This window comes from Meriones unguiculatus, chromosome 18 (genome assembly GCF_030254825.1).
Source record: "Meriones unguiculatus strain TT.TT164.6M chromosome 18, Bangor_MerUng_6.1, whole genome shotgun sequence".
Classification (NCBI taxonomy): Eukaryota; Metazoa; Chordata; class Mammalia; order Rodentia; family Muridae; genus Meriones; species Meriones unguiculatus.
This window is the reverse complement of record NC_083365.1, coordinates 76921834-76944853: the sequence shown is the minus strand read 5'-3', so window position 1 is coordinate 76944853 and position 23020 is coordinate 76921834. Positions and strand designations below refer to the sequence as shown.

General features: G+C 46.1%; 1 protein-coding gene across 5 annotated transcripts in view; it reads left to right on the top strand.

Moving 5' to 3' along the window:
- Rassf5 (Ras association domain family member 5) overlaps nt 1-22893 on the top strand; it is a 65171-nt gene extending 42278 nt beyond the window's left edge. For 3 of the 5 annotated variants that reach the window (XM_060372053.1, XM_060372054.1, XM_021640135.2), the window contains 4 exons: nt 13443-13553; nt 14424-14721; nt 15205-15320; nt 16641-17435. In XM_060372053.1, the coding sequence (XP_060228036.1) occupies nt 13443-13553; nt 14424-14721; nt 15205-15320; nt 16641-16793 (678 nt within the window). In that variant the 3' untranslated portion in view covers nt 16794-17435. Of the gene's footprint in view, nt 1-13442; nt 13554-14423; nt 14722-15204; nt 15321-16640; nt 17436-17829 lie in introns of those variants that run through there. The other 2 variants (XM_060372055.1, XM_060372056.1) reach the window with 2 other exon arrangements.
- The last annotated feature ends 127 nt before the right edge of the window (nt 22894-23020 follow it).

The window sequence follows — 23020 nt, the reverse complement described above, 5'->3', positions numbered from 1 at the left end:
AATAAGCATCTCCTTTAAGAAACTTATTTTCTGGAAAACAAGATGCCAGACAGGGCAGTAAGGGGTAACTACTCCAAGGAAGGAAGGGGAGGTGGCATGACCCAATTTATCCCTGAACATTCAGAACTGTGGTCAGGGACAGACAGCTTTTCTCTTTGGCACCTAGCTCACCCAGGGATGGGATAAGGCTGGGAAGTTCTAAAGTGGCCCTGCTGTCTCTAAAGAGGTGTGTGGGGTTGACTTACAGCTATGAATGCTTCCTCTAAACCTTATTTTTCTTCTTTTCCGTGGTGTTCTATTTTGTTCTGTTTTGTTGTTGCTACTGTTCTTACTAAATATCCCAGCTCTAGCTTTTCTCTTGGCGTCATTCTGGAAGGGATTTCAGAGTCAACTGCCACACCCCAACCCTGCTGTGACAACAACATTTCTCTCCTGCTCAGAAAGAAATTGCATTTGAGCTCCTAAGAGAATTTTTTTCTTGTCTCAAAGGGAAGGGTGTGTGTGTGTGTTTCCTTGTCACTTGGAGGCTTGGGTCCCCTCGAGGAAAGGCCAAGGATCTTCTATCAATACCCTTGTCAGGACAACCTGTGTCAGCTGCTCAGTCTGCCTGGTGAGACAGTACTTCAGGAAAGCCCCACTGCTGTTTGGTGCCACCCCTGGGAGTTGTCCCACAGGCCTCTCTCCAGCCTCTTTGGTGGAAAGGGGACAACTGAGAGACTCTCCCTCTTTATACAAAGGAGGAGCCTAGAGACAGCCACCTGCTGTTTCCTCTGCAGAGATGGCAGCTTCCTGGGGCAATGTGCTACATTTGAATCAGGCTGGAGACCTTTTGAGTCACACTAGTCAGATTCAGGATGCTCAAGGGGTACTCTTTGGATATCTCCCCCTTTACTGAACATAGTTTGTGTTTCCTGGGTTATATGTATTAAAATGGGACTTCTGATGGGTTGAAGGAGATCCAGCCTGAGAATTCAGGCACTTTGCAATGTTTGTAAGGTACCCCCAGCTCAGATGCTGGAATGTCTACATGTTCAACAGACCTAGGACCTCAGGACTCTGGGACCCCAGCAGAGCTTCAAGGAGGGTGTTTTGAAGAGACACAGAGCCTCTTCTTGAATAATGCCCAAGTGCTGCACTTGGCAGATGGAGAGAATGAGGGAAGAAAGGCAAGCAGACTTCATCAGCGTATATCTGGTGAGATGTGGCTTGAACTGAGCATTTCAGACTCCTTTTCAAGCACTCTTCCTGCTTAGTGGGTGAGCAGGGCAGACTCATGCTTTGTCTTCTCTGGAAAAACCTAAACAGCCACAGGCTAGATAAGGCATTGTATGGCCCTTGCCATCCCTTCAAGGCACCCTAACCCAGGGGACCTTGGCTGTATATACAGTGGCAGGAAGTCACTGTAATCTATTGTCTAAAATGTATTTTTAATGTTTATCCTAAAATAGAAAGACTTTACTTGCTGAAAAACTCTGCTCATTTTATTTTGTTTTTTTCTCTGTGGATGTGGAGGGCAGAAGGTGGACTCTTTTTATGATTAGGATTATATCTGAGCACAATCTGCTCCCCAGCACTCCCTCACTGGGCTTTCTTTAGACTGCCCTGAAAGCCTTGAATGCTTTTTCTGTTCATGGAAAATAGCAGAACGAAGCAGGTTACAGTGTACTGTACAAGTGCTGGTTCCATCCCCCATTTCTTCGATTGTTCCTTGCCTGCAGCAGGGCCTGTGGTACTCCTGGAAACAGCAGGCAACCAACCTTGAGACCAGTTGGGGAAATCCATCTTCCTGCCGTGAACAGCACTCCTAGGCCTCAGGCACAGTATCTGCCCCTGACCACCCTGGCATTCGAGAAAACACTAAAAATAAGCTATCTCTAAACTTGGAGCAATAAAAAATAAGACCGGGATCTCAGACGGACCACTCAGCTGCTCCAATGCACTATCCCAGAGACTTACACTGCCCAGCACCAAACACAAGTAATTCTTAGCACTGGTGTTTAGGAATATGGTGTGTGCTCCATACCTTCAATTTGCTGTCCCCTCCTGCCTGTGCCAGCTGTGCTTTGCCCTGAGAAGAGGCCAGTCCTGTGAGATTGTGCCGTTCAGGCCAAGGCAGTGGTGTGGTTTCCAAGGCAGGTATAGACTACCTGCTAGCTGACTTGAATTGCTACATCTTCTTTTATCTTGTGAAATAAGGATGGATTAACTCTTGTGAAAAATGACCCCTAGGTTTTAGTCACTGAGTATAAATAAGTTTATTTCCCTTTACAGAGAACTAACTGGTAGCAGTCAGGGGTACTCAGGATATAAAACATGGGAAGTTCTTGTCAGCCAGGTCTGATAGTGTTTTTTTTTTAAATTTCATACATGAGTACTGTATTTATACAATTTTTATCCTTCTTTGTCCCCTCCTTCAATGCCTGCTGTGATTCCCATTCCCTTTCAAATTCATGACACGTATATATAAATACAGCCTGCTGAGTCCATTTAGTGTTGTTCATATGTGTATTTGTTTAGGACTGACCACTTGGGATTGGCTCCCTTATGGGAGCTTGTGCCTGGAGAAGACAGTTTTTCCTTCTCTCAACAGCCACTAATTACCTTCATGTAGAAGATGGGTCTTGAAAGATTTCCCCCATTCATGTTGGCACTTGGTGTTGTAATCTTACAGGTCTTGTTCTGGTAGCCATATTTTGAGACAGCAAACCCAGGGCCTGGCAGGGTAGAGTGCTTACTAGGTACTCTACCAGAAAGTTACACCTGTGGTTCAATAGTGACATATGCATAGTATGTCAGGTATTATCAAGTGCACATCCAGCTCTGAAGCAAGACATACGATACACTGTGGTTCGACCATCAGCACACCCGTCTCTAGAACTTGAGGACACTGGAGTTTGAACCCAGTACCTTGGACATAAGTAGGTGCTTTGCTGCTGGCTCTGCAGCCCCGATCTCCAGAACTTTTTCATTTATCCCAACCTGAAACTCTTTACTATTTAATTACTCCAGGGACTGAGAATGACTGGGCTCTACCAGGGTGTGTTTCTTAAGTCCATCTTAGTCCACTTAGCATACTGTTTTTGAGGTTTATCCATCAAACAGCACTGCCAGAATCCCCCTCCCCTTTTTAAGGCTAAAAAGTATTGCATTATAGGTATGTACCACAGTTTGCAGATCCATTCTCCCATCAGTGGACAGTCAGGTTGTTTCTTCCAATGTTGTAGATCCCTGCTTTCAGTTTTTGGGATGTGTCTCCAGAATTAGAGTTGCTAAATCCTTGGTAATTCTAGGTTAATCTCTTGAGGAATCAGCATACTAGCACCACAAAATGTTCACAGTTTACACTGACCAGTGAGATTGCTGATCTTGCTTGTCAACCTGACACACCTGGGAAGAGGGACCCCCAGCTGAGGAATTGCCTCCATCAGATTAGCCTGTGGACATGCTGTGGGGCATTTTTTTCATTGCTAATTGGTGTTGTCCACTGTGGTGCCATCTTTAGGCAGGTGGGCCTGGGCTGCATAAGAAAGGCAGCTGAACATGAGCCTAGAAACAACGCAGTGAGCTATGCTCCTCTGTGGCTTCAGCTTCAGCCTCTACCTTGGGTGCCTGCCTTCATTCCCCCAATGATGGACTGTAACCTATAAGCCAAAATAAACTCTTTCCTCCCCAAGCTGTTTTGGTCAGTGCTTTGTTACAGCAACACAAGCAAACAAAGACGGCCATTTACTACTGGATGCACTCCATGTCCAACAATGTCTATCCCAAACAGTCAAGTGGGGATTAAGTGGAGTTTTGTCGTGATTTCAGTGTTTTTCCCTAACTAAAAGATGCACATAGTGATAACGAGCATCTTTTCCTGAACTTATTGAACATTTATGTTTTCCTGAAGAAATGCCTATTCAGGCCTTTTCCATTTCTGGCCAGACTGTTCATGTCTTTATAGAGTTACTAGAGTTCTTTATCTGTATACTATCCCTTATCAGACACCTGCAGTGGACTCTTATTTATTGTTTACTTTGCAATGGGGTCTCATGTTGCCCAGGCTGTTTGGTGTGGTGTGTGTACATGTATGTGTAAGAACACATGCAAGTGTGTGTGTGTATGTGTGTGGTGGTCAGGCTGATAGGGCATGGGTGGCCACTGAGAGATCCGAGGATCACCTGTCTCTGCCTCTGATGCAGTCTCACACGTGCCACCAAGCCTGGCCTTCACCTGGGGGTTGGGGATCCAAACTCGGGTCCTTGTGCTTGCACAGTAGGTACCTCACGATTAAGCCGTTTCCCTAGCCCAGGCTGTTTTAACAAAGGGTATTGACATATTTGTTATGTTGAAAAGATCATAAATTATAACTTTTGACAGACTTTTATGGCAGATAGGACCTGTGACCAAAGTACTTAAAACTTTTGAAAATCATAATGTAGCCTGCCAGGGGTCTAGGTTAAAGGAAAGAGATCTCCCACACTGGGTCGGTCCCCACTGATCCAGCATTCTTTGTCTTGCCAGGCTGTAACTACTGCTGCAGCTGGTTCTGTGGCCACAGACTAGCTGAGGTCTGTCAAACTGTGACTGTACTTACAAGTGAGGCACTTCAAGGCACGCAGTCTCCATTACTCTACACAACAAATGTACAAACTGCATGTCATAAGCCTCCATGAGATTGACTTTCTGGTATCAGCAGAATTGGAAGCAAAGGCCAATCTGTGGCATAACATGCAATCCAGCAGCAAAGCTCAGGTGCTCTGGGTGTAACTTCATGTCCCAAGTTAATTTGAGGGGTTAATTTGAGGGGTCAGTGATACCATGAAGCCCTCAGAGTAGTGCCTGGGGCTAGGGCTCCCTGGGCCTCCTCCATAGAGCTACTGTTCTCTGGTCCTGAACAAGTAGGTGAGTTGCTGCAGACTCAAAGAGAGAGAGAGAGAGAGAGAGAGAGAGAGAGAGAGAGAGAGAGAGAGAGGCATGCTGTGCTCTGAGGCATGCTGGTCCCCTGGGGTTTTCACCAAGGTGACCTTTATCACATGATGCTGATTAGGGCTGCCTGAAAGCCAGTCACTGGTGACCAATCATTCTGAGCCTGTTTGTGTCATAGTGCATATATTTCTACCTGCCTTCCTCAGGCGACCTGTGGGCTCCCAAGGATAGGGGCTGCACTGGTCTGTTTCATCTCCCAAGGTAACTTTCACAGCCTTCAACCCAGAGCCATCTCAGTCAGTTCCTATTGACTGACTGTTGCCGTTAACCATCTGTTCTGCGTTTGTTGTCTCTGGGGACAATCAGTCTCTTTCCAGTTTCTCACCCATTCTCTTTATACTGTGTCTCCACTGACCACTCTAGAGCCACTTGTCCCACATGGCTCTGTTTTAGGCATGGCTGTGATAGAGTCCCTTCCCACTCTACTGAAGTGACCTACTGGATAACAGTTTAGGAAGTTCTGGCCCTTTTATTTGGGACCCATGGACATGTCACAAATGGACGAGAAGGAACCCTTTTACTGCCATGGTAGAACAGAGGAACCATCTCAGAACATAGGCACTTTGGAACTAGGAGGGAACCTTATGGTACATCTTACTGGTGATTCCTCTCTTGGATCTGGTGGAGGCTGTCACAAAAGGACCTGTGGCCTTTCTTGTGTTTGAACACTGAACAAGGCATTTCAAACCCAGCCTAGACAGATGGGTGTCTATCCTCCTACAACCCAAGGTTCCCATTTAGGGCAAACCCAACAAAAGGAGTTGGGACCTTGAGGGCCTCTTCATGGTCCTTTGTTTAGGACGTGCCTGCATCTCTCCCTGGCTTGAGCTTAGAGAAAGTTTCCACTCCAGAGGCCTGAAAATTAAGGCTGACAGATATGCTAAGAGCGAGAAAGAAAATAAAGACCTACTTGAGTTTGGCTAATGCAAGGTCTTGCTGATGCAGAGAGAAAGCAGGTGGTGAGCATTGAGAAGAACAAAGTGGTAGAGGGGAGGGGTAGCCCTTGCTCCTCTGGGTCATAGTTACTGATACTGCTCAGATAGACCCAGCTGTCCCCCAGGTCTTCAGCTCCACACCCAGTTCTCTGAAAGAGAGGAGGAAGTAGTGATGAAAACCCTATCTTCTGTGTCCAATCTTAGCACTGTGGTGGGCCTCGGAGTTTCTCTGGTGTCACTTCATGATTTGGCAGATGAGGAAACTAAGACTCTTAAGAGGGGAAGTGACTTGCCATAGGTCACAGGTCATTTAGTGGTATTGTATTCATTCTTATCAGCAAGTGACAAAAATGTAACCAGCCCAAGTCTGAAGCCCCATGTAGTCCACACGTTCTTGGCAGGGAACCCTTCAGCTGCTGAGCAAAGATCTGGTAGTGTGGGATCCAGGGATCATGGGCTCTGTGCTTGGAATCTACTCCAGCAGCTTTATCCTCCCTGACACCTTAGTGACAGGTATTTCTTAGACTCTTCCTTGGAGGTCAACTACCTGAGCCCAGCAGTAGCCCAGAGAAGCTTAGGCACCCAGCATAGAGTCTGTTCCACCCAAGGAATATCTATCTGGGAACACTGGTTAATGGATTTGAGATCAAGGCAGTGTGTGTTTAATCAAAGGCTGAATGAAGCCACACAGGTTCTGATTGTTCCTCTATGGGTCCTTGCAGTGTGGATTTAACTTCTACAAGTAGCTGCAGAGATCTATGATGTGTGGTGACTGCAGCTTTGCTGCAAGCGTACTCTGAGGACCTGAGCCAGTGTGCATAGCCACCCACTCTTATCCCTGCTTCAGCCAACTCTACTGCTTCCTGTCAGGGAGGAACGGAGAATAACTTCAGAGGAACAACCAAGCCTTTGCCTATAGTATTCCCATTAACTGAGAGTGGAGTTACAAAAGCCCATTAGCTGGTGGTGTGAGGAAATACACAGAAACAGTTGGATAGTATTAACTTTACAGAAGTTAGAATTACCTGCGAGAGGAGCTTCTGGGCATACCTGAGGGTCTGTATCTTGATGACCTTAATTGGGATGGGAAGACCCATCACTGGGTGGCATCATTCCCTGAGCAAAGGATTCTGGAGTCTCTGGAAGAGTACACTTGGAGTCCTAAGCCCAAGGAGGCAGAAGTAAGTAGATTTCTGCGAGTTTGAGGTCAGACTGGCCTACATAGTGAGTTCCAGGCCAGCCAGGGCTGCCCCGTCTCGATAATTAACAGCAATAATAATAGAGAAAGCAAGTTGAATACTGCTAAGCATGCATTCATTGCTTTGATCCTGACTGTGGATACAATACGCTCATGGTTCCTCAGCCTCCTGCCACAGTAACTTCCCACTATGATGGACTGTACCCTGGAACTATAAGAGAGAACAGACTCTTTCTTTTGTCAAAGTGTTTTATCACAGGAGCAGGAATGCATAAGAAGTATGACTCAGGAGAAAGAGACTAGACAGAGGTGTATATGCCTTCCTCCATTTGAGAATTACAATGTCACGCAACTGATAGATACATTGAGGGTCCAGAGGATGGCAAACTACTGCGGGCTAAAATTTCACTAGGCACCACGTGGAGGATGTATAGGAGGTAAGAGAGGCGTGTGTATTCTAGGTAAGGGAATTGCACAAACACCACTGTGGAGCGAATGACTACCCAGGGGCACATTGCAAAAAGCAAGTTTCACTGCTCATGAGTACATTGCACAAACCAGTTTTATTGAGCCACAGCCACCCCCATTTGGTAGCTGCCTCTGTGTTGCAAGGGTGGAGGTGAGGAGATGCAACAGACTGTGGCCTTGGAAGCCTCACATTTACTACTCAAACCCTCATAGAAAGTTTCCTCACTGCCCGTGTTGATAAAGGATTGAATGAACTTAAGGATGTTTGGCTAATCTAGAATAAGTCAACAAGGAGAGTGAGAAATGAAGTTGGTTTAGAAGCGTAAGGCTTGGTTTTCCTGGAAAACCTCTAATTGGGTTTGATTGATCTCTAAAACACCTTTGAACCTGTTGTCTCACTTATTTTTATTTTTGCATCAATCCTGAGTAATAAAGGCTTTTGATCCCAATTTTATAGAAGAAACCAAGATTTGGAGGTTCTCTGATTATTTCAAGGTCACAAAATTAGTAGTGGGAGTCAAAAGTCAAATATATAGTATCCATTCCCCCAGTATTTACTGAGCCCTACTATGTGCTAAGCAGGAATAAGGCTCCGGGATACTGTGATGGACAAGACAGGCATGGTTACTTCACTCAGAACTATATTTAAATCCAAGGCCCATCACAGCTTCTTGGAGAAGCTGAGACCCTTTCCCCCTGCAGTCAGGGACGGATCAGTGAAGGGTCTTGAGCAAGAGTTCAATTATCTTCTTCATGTGCAGTGATGCTGGGCACGAACGAAACAGAAGCCGTATGGCCCTGGTGGTGAAGGAGCTTTCACCCAGGAAAGAGGGGAAGCCAGCACGATAAATTCCTGGGAGGTAGATAGAAGCAGGATTGTAGATTAACTCCAGATGGTATAGGGCTACCTTTCTACAAGCTTAGCTTTGGTCTGGCTGTGATTCACTTTCTTCAACTGTAGGTGGGTACAAGGATGGCAGCTTTCTTCATGTGTGTGTTGTGGAGGTAAGTGAGCTAATACATGCTGAGAATAGTATGTGACAGAGAAGAGGCAGTGCTGAAGGATTGCTGTCACCTCCACCACTGCTCAGGGTTCCAGTCATTAGGGAAGCCTTGTCAGGTGAAGAGACTTCAGGTGGAAGACAGGAGTAAGACAATGAATGTCATGAGCAAGGAGAACACACTGACACTGAGTGACATTTTTTTAGCAGAGCCAAGGGTTGTGTGATTTAAGTCAAGACAAAGCAAGCACTGAGGGTAAACACACTCTCCTCTGCCCACTTGTCACTCTGAGAACTTTGCTGGAGATTTCTTGGTCTTTCCAGGGTCCATTTGGAGATTAGAAGCTACTGGTATCACTCAGAGCTGTCCTCCACTGAGTAGAATAACTAAAATGAAGACTTCCTGTATGTCATTGATTACAATACAGAACTGGCCAGTGTGGTAGTGTTGCCTTGAAGACCAAATACAGCAAAATCTGATGTAGCATAAATCTGTTCCATGTTGGGGTTGTTAAAATTATTTTTTTTTTTGAGATAATAGTCTTGATAGCTCATTATATAGATCAGGCTTGCCTTGAATTCACAGTGATCCTCCTGCCTTTGCCTCCTGAGTGCTGGGATTATAGGTACATGCCACCACTCCCAGCTCATTAAGGGCATTTTAAGATACTAGGGAATCATTCCTGGGAGGAACATCTGTGCTCTTACTACTGGCACACACATAGCCTTTGACTTGGCTGTCATGCCTCCACTTGATAATTTCATAACTGCCATAACCTCAGGAGCTTAGAATGGTTAAAGCCTTTTGTGTGGCTTAGGATATGACAAACCAGCTGCCTAGCAGTGCCTGGATGAGCCAAGCACACCGACAACACCTCAGCCAGTGCCAGAGCACTATTCAGAGTCAATTAATTCCATTACACTGTCCTGATACAGGCAAACTCTCAGAGAGACACCTGATAGGCTAATATCTAGATTTAATAAATCTCAAGAGCTCCCCATGCTGTCTGGATGTCAGGCACCCCAAGATACAAGTGCTCTCTTCCTGGCTTCTAACTTTGTGCCTATCATCGGAGAGACAAATCTTTCACTTTGAGGGCTTGAGAATGTATCAGGTGAACAGAAACCAGAGTCTGCATTGTCCTTGGAAAAATTACTGAGTTGCTGACTCGTTCACACAGTGGATACTGCCTTTTAGGTAAAGTGTAGAGGCAAGGACCAAATATATCTGGGCACAGGGTCTTTTCTGAGACTGACATTCAACCAAGGACCATGTATGGATATAACCTAGAACCTCCACTCAGATGTAGCCTGTGGTAGCTCAGTAACCAATTGGTTTCCCAAAGTGAGGGGAACAGGGACTATTTCTAACAGGAACTCAATGACTGGCTCTTTGGTCTTCCCACCCCCGAAGGGAGGAGCAGTCCTGTTAGGCCACAGAGGAGGGCTTTGCAGCCAGTCCTGAAGATACCTGATAAAACAGGATCAGGTGAATGGGGAGGAGATCCCCCTATCAGTGGACTTGGAAAGGGGCACGGTGGAGATGAGGGAGGGAGGGAGGGACTGGGAGGGAATGAGGGATCGGGACACGGCTGGGATACAGAGTTAATAAAATGTAACTAATAAAAAAAAAAAAAATCTGGTAAAAAAAAAAAAAGTGTAGAGGCACTTGTCCCCAAAATATTAGCTCTGTAGTTTGATAGAATTGTTATGAGGGTCTCTCACAGTTTCTAAACTCTGCAACATGTTGAAATCATCTGAGATATTTTTTGTTTATTTTATGTATATGAGTGCTCTATTTGTATATATGCCTGCAGGCCAGAAGAGGGGGTTAGATTATATTATAAATGGTTGTGAGCCACCATGTGGTTGCTGGGAATTGAACTGAGGACCTCTGGAAGAGCAGATATTGCTTTTAACCACTGAGGCATCTCTCCAGCCTGTGAGAGATTTCTAAAATTCTTGTTCCCAGGCTGTGTCCCAGATCAATGAAACTGGCACTCTCTGAGGAGACAGTTCAGGAAACTATATTTCTAGAAAATCCCAGAGGACTCCAATGTGCTTGAAATTTTAAGAACCCATAGTCTAGTTTCTCTGGTGTTTCCCAGGCTGGTGGTAGATTTTGAGCTCTGGGACAGGGCTTACTGGTTGGCCTACTTTAGTGATTCATCCCATCTCTAGGTGAGATCTTGCTTGGCAGGTTCAGTGTGGGCAGCAGCCAGACTGAACTGGGTGCTGACATTCTATGGGAGCAAGGTTCACGGTATTTGCCACACACAGGCTGCTTACTCTCCTAGGTATATGGAGCTCACCTACCCACCTGGAAGACCAGGCCTTCCAAATCTGAGGTCAGAGATGCTCTCTTCTGGCTCTGTCTTAAACATACTCATGGCTACTTGCATCATTTCCCAGGCTTGTGGGAAGGGAAGAGAATAGAAGGATTTATGTAATGAATTAAAAAAAAAAAAAGTGGAACAGGAAGAAGAACCCTAAGGCCAAGGCAGTTGTGACTCACTGTGGTCCAAAGTAGGTATGGAAACAGGCTGTCAGCAGCCACAATATAGCTGCTTTTTCAACAAGGAAATGGCAGGAGATTGACTGAAAGATCTTCCAGGGACTTCTAGATTTTTTTTTAACTTTTTTTTTTTTTTTTGGTAAATAATTTTATGAGATTATCCCAGGAATAACAGTCAGCCTGCCTTAGAGATGGAGAGAATGAAGTATAAAACAGCAGCCATACACCTGCTCATTCTGACCTAAAGAAAGGCAGAAAGCAAGGCAAGGCCATAGCCAGGCACACCTGGTCCACAGAGATGTATCCAGCTTATGGAGACTGGGAATGGAGAGTCCCAGAGGTAAAGACAAATGAGAGAATCCAGTTTGAAAGTCTGCAGATTAATGAGCCAACAGTAAATGGACAGCCTGTGAGGCCCACATGGCTTATTCACTTCCAGCAAACAAGAGATATCCTAACTATTTTCTCTTGGACATTCAAGGCCCAACTCAGAGATCTAAGAGGGCATCCTGGTAGGCCCCTACATCCTGCTAGCTGCCTCTCACTCCAAGTGTTAGGAGACCCTCCTTGCCAGCTCCATTGATAATGCAAGACCCACTGTGATCCCTAGAGCTGGACACACTGATCAGGCCAGCTTAGATGAATGTTCCACAGATTGGGGCTTGTTTTACCAGCTGTTCCTGTTAGGCCTGCAGTGTTAAGATTCAGGGACCATCACTGGTGTGGTGGGGTGCTGATCCCTGCAGCAGAAGAGGCTGCCCTAGGGTGACCACATGGTCAGTTAAGAACTGGGCTCCAGGCTTAGATGGCCTTCAATTCCCCTACTGGCCACTCACTAACAGCCGGATACCAGCACATTTATTTTTATGTTTGTTATCGTTCAATAGAAGTACCATAGGTAGTATGTCGGAGAAGGCATTTGAAATACCTACAATGATGTTCCCATCAGGAGTTATGGATGAAAAGTGCTCAGGGAGAAGAAGTTGCCCATCTCTGTGGAGGGCTGGGAAGGGGGAGCCATACAGATGCAACAATGCCTGCTCCTCCTGACAGTCATGGAGTCTGCAGTTCCCTGTGCTCTGTAGGACTGAAGAGTAGGAGGAGGAAGCATTGGCTGTCAGTGTGAAGTGCTGCAAATGGCCATGTTGAAGGGAAAGATCAGGGGTGAGCCCTGTTGGTGGGCACCCTACTGTGCTTCACTTGGCTGCGGTGGCAGTGTGATGTGGGGCCTGCTGTAAAATTCCCCAAACCAAACCCACAAGCAGGTGTCAGATGACACCAAGTCACCAGTCCTAGGCATCTGCTGTTTGATGTACCAGAGGTGAATCCTGACTGGCCCCAGGTCTGCTGGATTTCTAAGATCGAGGTAGTTCTGGGAGAATTTTCACCGACCAGCTCTTATACTCAAAGGCACTCAGGGCAGCATGAAGACAAACCCAGGAAGTGACTGTGAGCATGAGAGAAATCCAGAGGACAGACTGTGAAAAGGAACTGTGTGTCTCAGAATCCACCGTGTAACCATACTGTGAGGGGTACTGACATACACTTTAATGTCATTATCCCATTTTCCTGGGGGATGCAGAGGGAAAATCAGGGAGCTATATGAGGAGAACAAGTCATGGTGATGCAGGGAGAAGATGGCAAGACACACAGGTATGGGATTTCTGGTTTGCTCTGCACATGCTGATGAGGGTATTGGGCAAGCTGGTAAGTGCCTCTGAGTCTCAGTATTCTCACATGGAAAACGGGTAATGAGTCAGCACACAGTTCAGGTCTGGGATTCAAAGACAGCTGAACCCTTAGTGTACAGAGGTGAAGTATATGCTGACTATCCCTAGAAGAGTGGACTGCATGCCCCTTAACCCTGCCAGTTCATTCATTTGACAAACATGTCATTTGTTAAGAGCAGAGCTTACTGCCAATAGCATGAGCTGACTAGTGGGCGTGAGCCCTTGTTCCCTAGTTCTGAGTTATCAGCTTCTGATAGCATGCACTCACATCGTAGCAACTTTATCATTACTACTTTTGGATGGACAGACCATAGCTTCATCTTTTCCATCTGTGAGCACCTTTTCCACAGCAAACCATTATCAGGAGTTCTACCCACTCACCAAGTTCACTGCCAGTGCTCAAGTGTGGGGGCACTCTGACTGGACTGTCAGCCAGTCTTGGGTAGGTATTACTCCCATTTCAAAGGGGAGGAAGCCTGAGGCTGAGAGAGATTTGAGTGGCTAGCCTCTTACAGCTCTTATGCTGGCATTTATTTCTTAGCCAGAAAGGCATTTTTTGGAGATATGCTTACTGCCCTTCACATCCTGAGAACCATCATACACACTGCTACTTTTCTGTTCCAGAATGTCTGTAAGGCAGTGGAGGAGACACAGCATCTGCCCACCATACAGGAGATCAAGCAGAAGATTGACAGCTACAACAGCAGGGAGAAACACTGCCTGGGCATGAAGTTGGTAAGCAGGGCCTGTCCATCCCTACCCAGCATCCCTTCTGTTCCCGCTCTCCACAGAAGCAGCAGTTCCCTTACAGCTCACTCTCCTTTGTTCAGGCCTGGCTTCCTGTGGCCTCTGGGACCCAGAAATGGGCCTTAGTATAAATTCCAGATACAATCTCTGTCCCATTCACTCTCTGGCTACTTTGGGAGAGTTTCATCTCTCCTTGCTTTGGTGTAAAGTAGAGCTCTCCACACCCCTATGTAAGAGATCTTGGGGAAATTAAATGACAGTGATGGAGGGGTTAGGGGCTAGATCCCCAGGAAGCCCTTGACCAGGAGAATTTACAGCTCCCATTCCTGCCTGTCAAACTCACAGTGCTCAGACTGGTAAGAACCCCTGACCCTGACAGGTTCAGAGAGGCTGTCTTTAAGGGGTGACGGTAGGAGACCTTGCCCCCTGCTGGTGACTGGCAGCAAATGGCTCTCTGGAGCTTCAAGTCTCACAGGGGCCTCAGAAAATGCAGACTGAAAGTCAGGTTAGAGGTTTGGGGTGCGGGGCAGATCTCTGAGGACCTTGATGTGCCTCAGAAGTAGAGGTGACTGAAGACTCTGCATTTAGCATGAGGACCCAACAAAGACAACTGGCACCTGGGTTCGGGCAGCCAGCCTAAACTTCCTGTGAGGGAAGAAGCCACAGGAGCCCCACCAATCCTTTGGTAACTGGCTCCAGACCTCTTGGCCCGTGAGGAGAGTGTATTATCCAACACCTCTAGGTAGCAGACCCCAGAAAGAACTCAGGCAGGCTGGCTGGAGTGGTCTGTCAGGTCTTCTGGAGTTCACAACCTAGAGTGGCAGACAGAATCATGCAAGATGTGCCTCCCACTTGCAGAGTGAAGATGGCACCTACACAGGTTTCATCAAAGTGCATTTGAAACTCCGACGGCCAGTGACGGTGCCTGCTGGGATCCGGCCCCAGTCCATCTATGATGCCATTAAGGAAGTGAACCCTGCAGCCACTACAGATAAGCGGACATCCTTCTACCTGCCACTTGATGCCATCAAGCAGCTACATATCAGTAGCACCACCACTGTCAGTGAGGTCATCCAGGGGCTGCTCAAGAAATTCATGGTTGTGGACAACCCTCAGAAGTTTGCACTTTTTAAGCGGATGCACAAAGATGGACAAGGTATGAGAGATTTCAACCTTTCTCCAGTCTGCCAATGCCCAGTCACTTAAACTTCACCGTCAGCCTCCAGGCAGGGCTACAGCCATCTACATGGCGTTAGGATTCAGGGGAAAGGCAAGTGGAATCTGGCCAGGAAAACAAACAGAGAGCTAGACCAGGCAGCTCACGCCTACCACTGTGTCCAGCCCCAAACATGCACAGGATAGACACACCCTGGGCTCTGGTCTAATCTTATAATAGGAAGGAGTAAGCCTGTTGCTCCTTTTCCTCTGGAAGATGATGTAGATGGAAACATGGCTAAACCCTGCTATGCTGGGAATGGAGGCAGGAATAAATGGAGGGCCCTGAGCTACCACTGTCTCCTCAGGCTCCTGCCCATTAAAAGACTCATGTCAATTTCCAGTTACTTGTCCCATTTCCATCCAGGCCCCATCCTGTCCTTCTCTTTTGAGATAAGCACCCAGCCTTTCATTCTGTTTGCAGTGCTCTTCCAGAAACTCTCCATTGCTGACTGCCCTCTCTACCTGCGTCTGCTCGCTGGGCCTGACACTGAGGTCCTCAGCTTTGTGCTGAAAGAGAATGAAACCGGAGAGGTAGAGGTACGCCTGGACCCCCTTTACAAAAAACAACTGTGGGTAGGGAGACAGAATCACCTGGGTGGGGACAGCTGGGCGCTGCTGTACTAACTGCAGTGTAGGTGGGAACAGCAGGATTGCCAGAGGCTCTGTGTTTGACCCAGGCTCATCAGCAAGGCACATCACGGCGAATCAAGTTACAACCTGCATGTGGCAAAGCCTGTAGAAAGGATTTCATCTGCTTTGTTTGTGAAAATGGGGCTAGAGGGCACGGAGGCAGGGGTCACATGCTGAGAAACCATGTTCAGGCCCCATCTGGTTGTCCTAAGGCCCAGCAAGCTCCAGCTCTGGGGTTCTACTGGAGCATAGATATTTTGGAACCACTTTCCCTCCTAAAATGCTGATTTCCTTTCTCAAAGGGGGACTAACCAATGTCACTCCTGGCAAAAATGGGAGTCAAATCAGGCAGTAATCCTCCAAGCCCAGAATGCTTGGGATGTGGTACTCAAGCAGTGATAGAAAGAGGAGGGTCTGAGTGTTTATCAGTGTTCAGAGGAGGGCTGTTTTTGTTTTGGTGGAACGGTGGGAGATCGATGGAGATCTGGAGGATCTGGGCAGATAGAGCTCTGCACTCATTTCAATCAGGGAAACTCAGTGTAGTCTCGAGTCTACAGAAGAGTCAGTCTGGGAAAGGGAGGACACTGAGGGCCTGTGGGCTTGGGCAAGCTGAAACAGCTCCAGCTGCACTCTGCTGCTGCCAGCTCCATGACTGTTTTTCTCGCTGCTCTGTGGACTGCAGGTTTATTATCTAGCATGGGGATTAAACCAGATACACTGTAAAATGATCTCTTGTGCTTAAAGAGCTTGGAGTCTCATTCCTTTCTCCCATGTGGAGGAGAGAGCCTGACCAGCTAAAGCCAACTGAGAAGTGTCTAGGGTATATATGTACACTGTAGAGTGGCTCATGAGAAGCTGGGAAGAGGGTAGAGTTTGGCACCTGAAGTAGCACCACTTGTGAGAGGTGTCCTCTGCCTGTCTCTGGAGAATACATCCAGCACTGAAGACCTCAGCTGCTGCTGCCTCTTCCCATAAAAAGGGGGTATATAGGCTGGGAACTCTCTTGGTGTACCAGCACTTGACCGTTTGTGACTGATGTGACCATTGTGTACTGTACACAAATGTCGTTTGTGATACCTGCCAGGCTCACTAATGTAAACTGTGGAGGCAGCAGCAGGGGCCTCACTAATGTAAACTGTGGAGGCAGCAGCAGGGGCCTCGGAGTCATGTCAACTTCTAACCATTCCCCCTCGTTTTCTCCACCTCCTCCTTTTCTATACCTCATAGTGGGATGCCTTTTCCATTCCTGAACTCCAGAACTTCTTAACTATCCTGGAAAAAGAGGAGCAGGACAAAATCCACCAATTGCAGAAGAAGTACAACAAATTCCGACAGAAACTGGAGGAGGCATTACGAGAGTCCCAAGGGAAGCCTGGGTAGCCAGCTTACTTCCTGTCCTCTCAGTGCCCTCCCATTTATTTTATTGTGAATTATTTTGCCATGGACAGTTATTCTCAAGACTCCTCTGGGGGATCCACTTGTGCCTGCTCAGCAGTTAACAGATGTGGCACAAAGTCTCTTCTACAGAATGTCTATGCAGGGTTTGATTCCAGCCAACCTACAGCACCATGGCTCTAGAGATTCCACCTGGAATCAGATCGCCTGTGGACGACCAGTGTTTCCCCTGCTCAATCTGCTGGCCTTTCACAAACCAAATAGTTGCCTCTCTGGTCACCAGACTACAATCAATCACACCAGCCAGCAAAAGGAACAAAAGGTTTTTAGAGCCTGTGTTTTGTCTCTGGATTTAATCCTTCAGTTCCTCCTTTTTGCCACCTACGGTATCTTTATTTATGCGCTAACTATATACTCATTTAGCTAAGTCCTTGAAAGCAGGAAAATACTCATGGAAGGACTGTCCTCCTTGCCCCAAGGTGCCTCCTCTTCCTAGTTCTAGATACTCAGGGTCAGCCTGAGTATCCAGAAGCTACAGCCTGACCAGACTGTCCGTCTCCTATCACCCAATGGACTGTGTGTGTGTGCAAACCCAAAAGCATATATGTACATTTGTGTGGTATTTCAGCATGTCTCTGTCCATTGTTTGCTATGTTAAAACTTGAACTTGATGTTGTCATCCTCCTGGATTTCTAGCACAGAGAAACCTTCCACTCAATTTTAGTTTCCTGCTGAGTCACCAGAAAGTATTGCAGAGAAGCACATCCAAGAAGCAATCTTACAGCCTATGCCCAACGAGAAAGCAGTGGGGACGTGGACTGCTTGCTCTATTCCTTGGCCTTCATCTTCAAACTGGGGCTTTAGGATCTCCAGCTGCTGCCTGAATAATCCTACAGTCAAGTGGTAGTGTCCTCCAACTTGAAGTCCTTTCTGGGGCGAAGGATGGTCCATTTGCAGCACAGCATTGAGCAAACGGGTGGGCCTGACCTCCCTGGTGACTTCTGTGCCTTTTTGTTTTCAGAGAGAAGAGCAGGACATGTTTTCTTGAAGCTCTTCTGCTGGCTTGCCTCTGGCTGCAAGTGGACAATGGTGGTATAGAGGAGATTCCTCAAAGCACAGGATGATGCCCACACACCGCTTTTCCATCAAGCTTCCCAATCAGGCTTTGACTTTGAAGATGATCAGATTATGATGACTCCAGCTCTTGACTAGTTCAAACTTAAAACAGATTAGCCAGAGGCCACACCAACCAGTAGCCAGGACTGCAAAGACACTCAATACAGAGGGAGAATAACTTGCCCTTTTCATAGAGGGACAGTGTTCCAATCTAGCCCCCAAAAGAGACCTTTCTTGTTGCCCTTGCCTTCCCATGCCCCTCAGATTGTTTTAAGCCCAAGCTTCTTTGTGTAGCCTCAAGAGTCCCCTCTCCAGCCCAGGCTGAGTCTACACTGCTCCTGTCCCAGAGGAATGCCAAGTCCTTGTCATTCACACTGTGTGTCATCTTCCTCAGAGCTGCGAGTGAGGTTGTGCCTGCCATCAAACCCCTGGCTGTCAGCCATCTCATGCTCAGCCTTAGCACTTCCTTCCCTTCTTGCTGTGTGCTACAGGCACATTTGGAAAGTCATTCCCTTCATCCTGCATGTCTGCAGCAATAGGAGAAGGCATGGCTCCTGCTGTTAAACACTGTGAATGCTGCTGAGAACCTCCCTCCATGGATGGCTATTTTATTTTTGAGAAGAAAAAGAAGTTATGTATGTATATACACATAGAGGCATATATATATATATATATATATATATATATATATATATATATATATATATATGGTGTTTATTCAGAAAATTATGGTATAATTCAGACTTTAAAGCACAGTTACACCCAGGACCTCTACTGAGGTTGAGCATCTGGAAAGCGTGTTGAGTTCCTCAAGTCTCAGAGCCGGGTGTAACTGCTGGTAGTGCCTTCTATGGTTGTATTGCTTTGTGTGTGTTTGTTTTGAGATTTTCTTTCTAAATGTCTTTCTTATATGTTTTTTTAATGAGTAATAAAAGCTTACCACAAAAAAATTCACAGTGGAAACATCCTCATCTTAATGGAGAATGGGCTGGAGAGAGGTAGACAGGAGCAGTAGTACATTTTCTTGGCACAGCCAAGTTTTCTTCCACAGTAGGCTTGGGAATGAAGGCTACCATTTAAATGCTTTTGAGAAAATTGTTCAAACATAGAGGGGACTGCCTCAGTGGCTGGCTCTACCCCGTTCCCCCAGTGCTGGAGAGCAGAGAGGACTCATAGCAAACCACGTGTTGACTTAGAAAAGAGCAAGGACTTTCTGGATACAAAGTTAAGCAAGAGTTCTCTTCTGGACTTATTTACAACTAAGATGCAAATGTGTCACTGGTAGTAGCTGCAGAGGGCTGAACAGACACCAAAGTAGGCCTCATTCTGGCACCCTCTGATTTCCAGCACTGAAATATCATTAAATTCACAGAAACAGCCACATGAAGTTAACCAGAGAAATCACTTCCTACCTTCCAGTGTTGCTTGTGTATCATGCAATGCATGAGGCCCTCAGGCTGCAGAGGCTGTTCCAGTTGTCCCCTTTCCACCAGGCATCCTTAAAATTAGCCAATCACAGGGCTGATGTGATGGCTTAGTAGGTAAAGGTGCTTGCTGCCAAGCCTGTCGACCTGAGTTTGATCTCTGACTCACATAGTGAAAGAGAACCTACTCCCACAAGTTTTCTTCTAACCCCTTCATGTGTGCACCTATGCATGTATACATAATGTGTGAGTGTGTGTTTGTCTTTATGTAGCCATGGCTGTCCTGGAACTCACCATGCTGACCAAGATATCCTCAAATCTGAGATTCACCAGCCTCTCTGCCTCTGCCTCCCATGTGCTAGGATTCAAGGTGTCTCCCGTCCACCTGGATTATACTTAAAAATTGGAACAAATTAGCTGACATCTAAAATCCGCCTAGTCTTGTACATCTTGTACCAGGGTCCAACCAGGTGGGTCTGCCATGTCCCTTACTTCTGTGTACCACGCCCAGTCCCAAATTCAGTGTACCAGCCTAGTCTGGTCATACAGCCTCCAACCTCCAGGCTTTGGTGAGGACAGAGATCTCACCCACCTGCCCAGACTTAATTCCTATCACCTGACTCCATCCTCCTGCACAAAAACTAAGTCCAAGTGGATCAAAGATCTAAACGTGAAGCCTGAAACACTGAAACTGCTGGAAGAAACACAGGCCGGATCCTACAAGATACAGATACAGGGAAAGAACTTCTGGAATAAGGACATATGCCCTGAAATTAAGGCAAACAGCTAAGGAGACAAATCAAGTGAAGAGGGAGCCCACACAATGGGAAAGTTATACATCAGAGGACTAAAATCCAGAATATATAAAGAACTCAAAAAAACAGAAAGTTAAAATAGTAAACAACCCTTTTTTAAAAAATGGACTAAGGAACTAAATAGAGTTCTCAAAAAAAAAAAAGGCAATAAGAAATATCTTAAAACATGATCATCATCACTAGCATTTAGGGAAATACAAATCAAAACAACTTAGCCCAGTCAGGCTGGCAGCAAACACTGGAGAGAATGTAGGAGAAGGAAATCTTCATTCATTGTTGATGGACTGCAAAATGACTGAGAATCAGGTGGAGAACTTTTAAAAAACTACAAGTAAATCTATTATATTGTCCAGCTATACCACTCCTTGGCATATGCCCAAAAGATTTGATATACTACCCCACAGACATGTGCTCAGCCATTCTCACTGGGGCTCTACTCACAACTTAATGTCCTTCAGCTGATGAAGGACAAGTAAAACATGGTACATGGGCACTACTACACTATGGATGTTATTCAGCTGTAAGGAAAAAAAATGAAACCATGAAATTTGTAGGTAAATGGATAGAGCTAGAAAAGATCATATTGAGTAGTATCCCATACCCAGAAAGACAAACGTCATTGTTCTCTCTCATGGTTCCTAGCTCCAAATCTTCAGATGTGAATACATAACCTGGAGTAACTTGCAGAAACCAAAAACCAAGAAAGTAAAAGTGGAGGGCTGGATGGGGCGGCTATTCACACTTCCAAGGGAGGGAAGCAACCAATAGTCCTACCCAGTTTGAACACCTATGAACCGTAACAATGACCAGAATGGCAAAACATCCTTATGGGTACAACAGTAGCACTCTTTTATCTTGACAGTAACCAAGTGTTTAATTTGCCTTACAGCCCTCTCAACAAGAGGGAAATCATATCTGGTACTGAAACCCTCACCAACTCCCCAGAGCTAGTGAGGTCTGGATCTTAAAGGAGACCCCACTATTGCCACTTTACTAACTATCATAGTTCCCAACTGCATTTTACATACTTATCCTTATACCCACAGGCAAGTGTCGCTCTCACACAACAAGAAATGTCTTTTTGAAATGGAGACCTCTACAGAAAAACCCCAACTAGCCAAAATGCAGAGGAAATCTGATCATTGGATGCCCATCACCAACTGAAAAAACTACAAAACTCCTGCACCTACCCTGGTGTGGTGGCACGCACCTTTTATTCCAGCACTTGGGGGGCACAGCAGTTGGATCTCTGACTTCAAAGCTACCCTTCTCTACAAAGCAAGCTTCAGGCCAACCAGGGCTACATAGTGAGACCTTGTCTCAATAAACAAAACAAAAAAGCTCAGCTATCATTATAGAAGAGGGAACAGAAATACTCTAAGAGCCAGAGAACCAGAAATTTGCTGTAAGAACGTGTCTCCTAGAAATGACAGACACTTCACTCGTGATACCTTAGGGCAGCCTAAACAAGGACAACACCAACACTCATGTTAACATGGAAGGGGGAATCCTATGGGCCCCACTGCCCCACTCTAACAACTAAGGAATGATCAAAGTGGGAGATAACCTTCCCCAGGGATGAGCCCCTTAACTGGCTATCCAGTAACAAGTGATAAACCCTAAACTCATACATCAAGTAACACTAAACCAGCTGAGCAGGTTGGATTTTTATTTGTTATAATATTTCTATAAAGTGCATATGCATGTGCTTGCGCACACATGCAAAGAAAAATGCCATAAATTTGAAAGAAAGGAAGAAGAGTTATAGAAGGGCTTGGAGGAAGAAAGCAGGTAAACAAGCCTCCTGCACCAGATTAAGAAACTGCATTCAATCACTATGTAAATCTGTAACTTCTGTCTACCTACCAGAAGATGCATGGAAATGAAGCAGTTCTGGTATTCCCTGAACTTATTTCACTGTAGCATGGCATCAATAAATTCAAAGCTCAGTTGGGCATGGTGGCAAACAGACCTGTAATCCCAGCACTCAGGGAGATAGAGGTAGGTGGGTCACTGTGAGTTCAGGGCCAGCCTGGTCTACAAACTGATTTCAGAACAGCCAAGGCTACACAGAGAAACCTTGTCTCAGAATCAAAGTCTAACCTTGATATAGACTTATTTGGCTTAGTACTGAGAGACAATCCATTCCAATTTGACTCCAGCTCTACCCTCTTCCACACCTCCATGCCATTCAGAGGGGCAGGGAAGTGGGGATTGGGACGGGGGATGATTCAGTGCAAATGTATCACTATTCCTAGAAAAACATCACAGCACAGGCCTGGACAACATACTGGACTAGCAGAGTACCAGCTGAACCACAGTGAGGAACAGATCTCCCTTTAGCAGGGAGTCATGACTCCTACCTCACTAACACTCTAAGAGGCCTGTGAGAACCCAGCAGTGCTGCATGCTGTCTGTATGCATGCAAGGACATTTGCCAGTACTGTTCATACTCTTCAGGAGCAGACGTGCCTATACAAAGGCTTTGCTGTTATAGGATCCTGCTGAAGTCAACATCTAGAAGGCATTTCTGGGTTCAATATGTGCATACTGGAACAGACAGGATTAATGAGATTAAGAAGCTTACTTCTAGCCAGGCATGGTAGTGCATGCCTTTTAGCCCAGTACTTGGGAGGCAGAGGCAGGTGGATATCTGTGAGTTCAAGGCTAGTCTGGTCTACAGAGCAAGTCCTGGATAGCCAGGGTTGTGTACACAGAGAAACCCTGTCTCAAGAACAAAAAAAATAAAAAATAAAAAAAATAATAATAAAAAAAGAATGAAAGTTAAGAGTTACCACACACATTTTTATACTCACATCTTTCTTTTCTTTTCTTTCTTTCTTGGTCTAAAACGAGG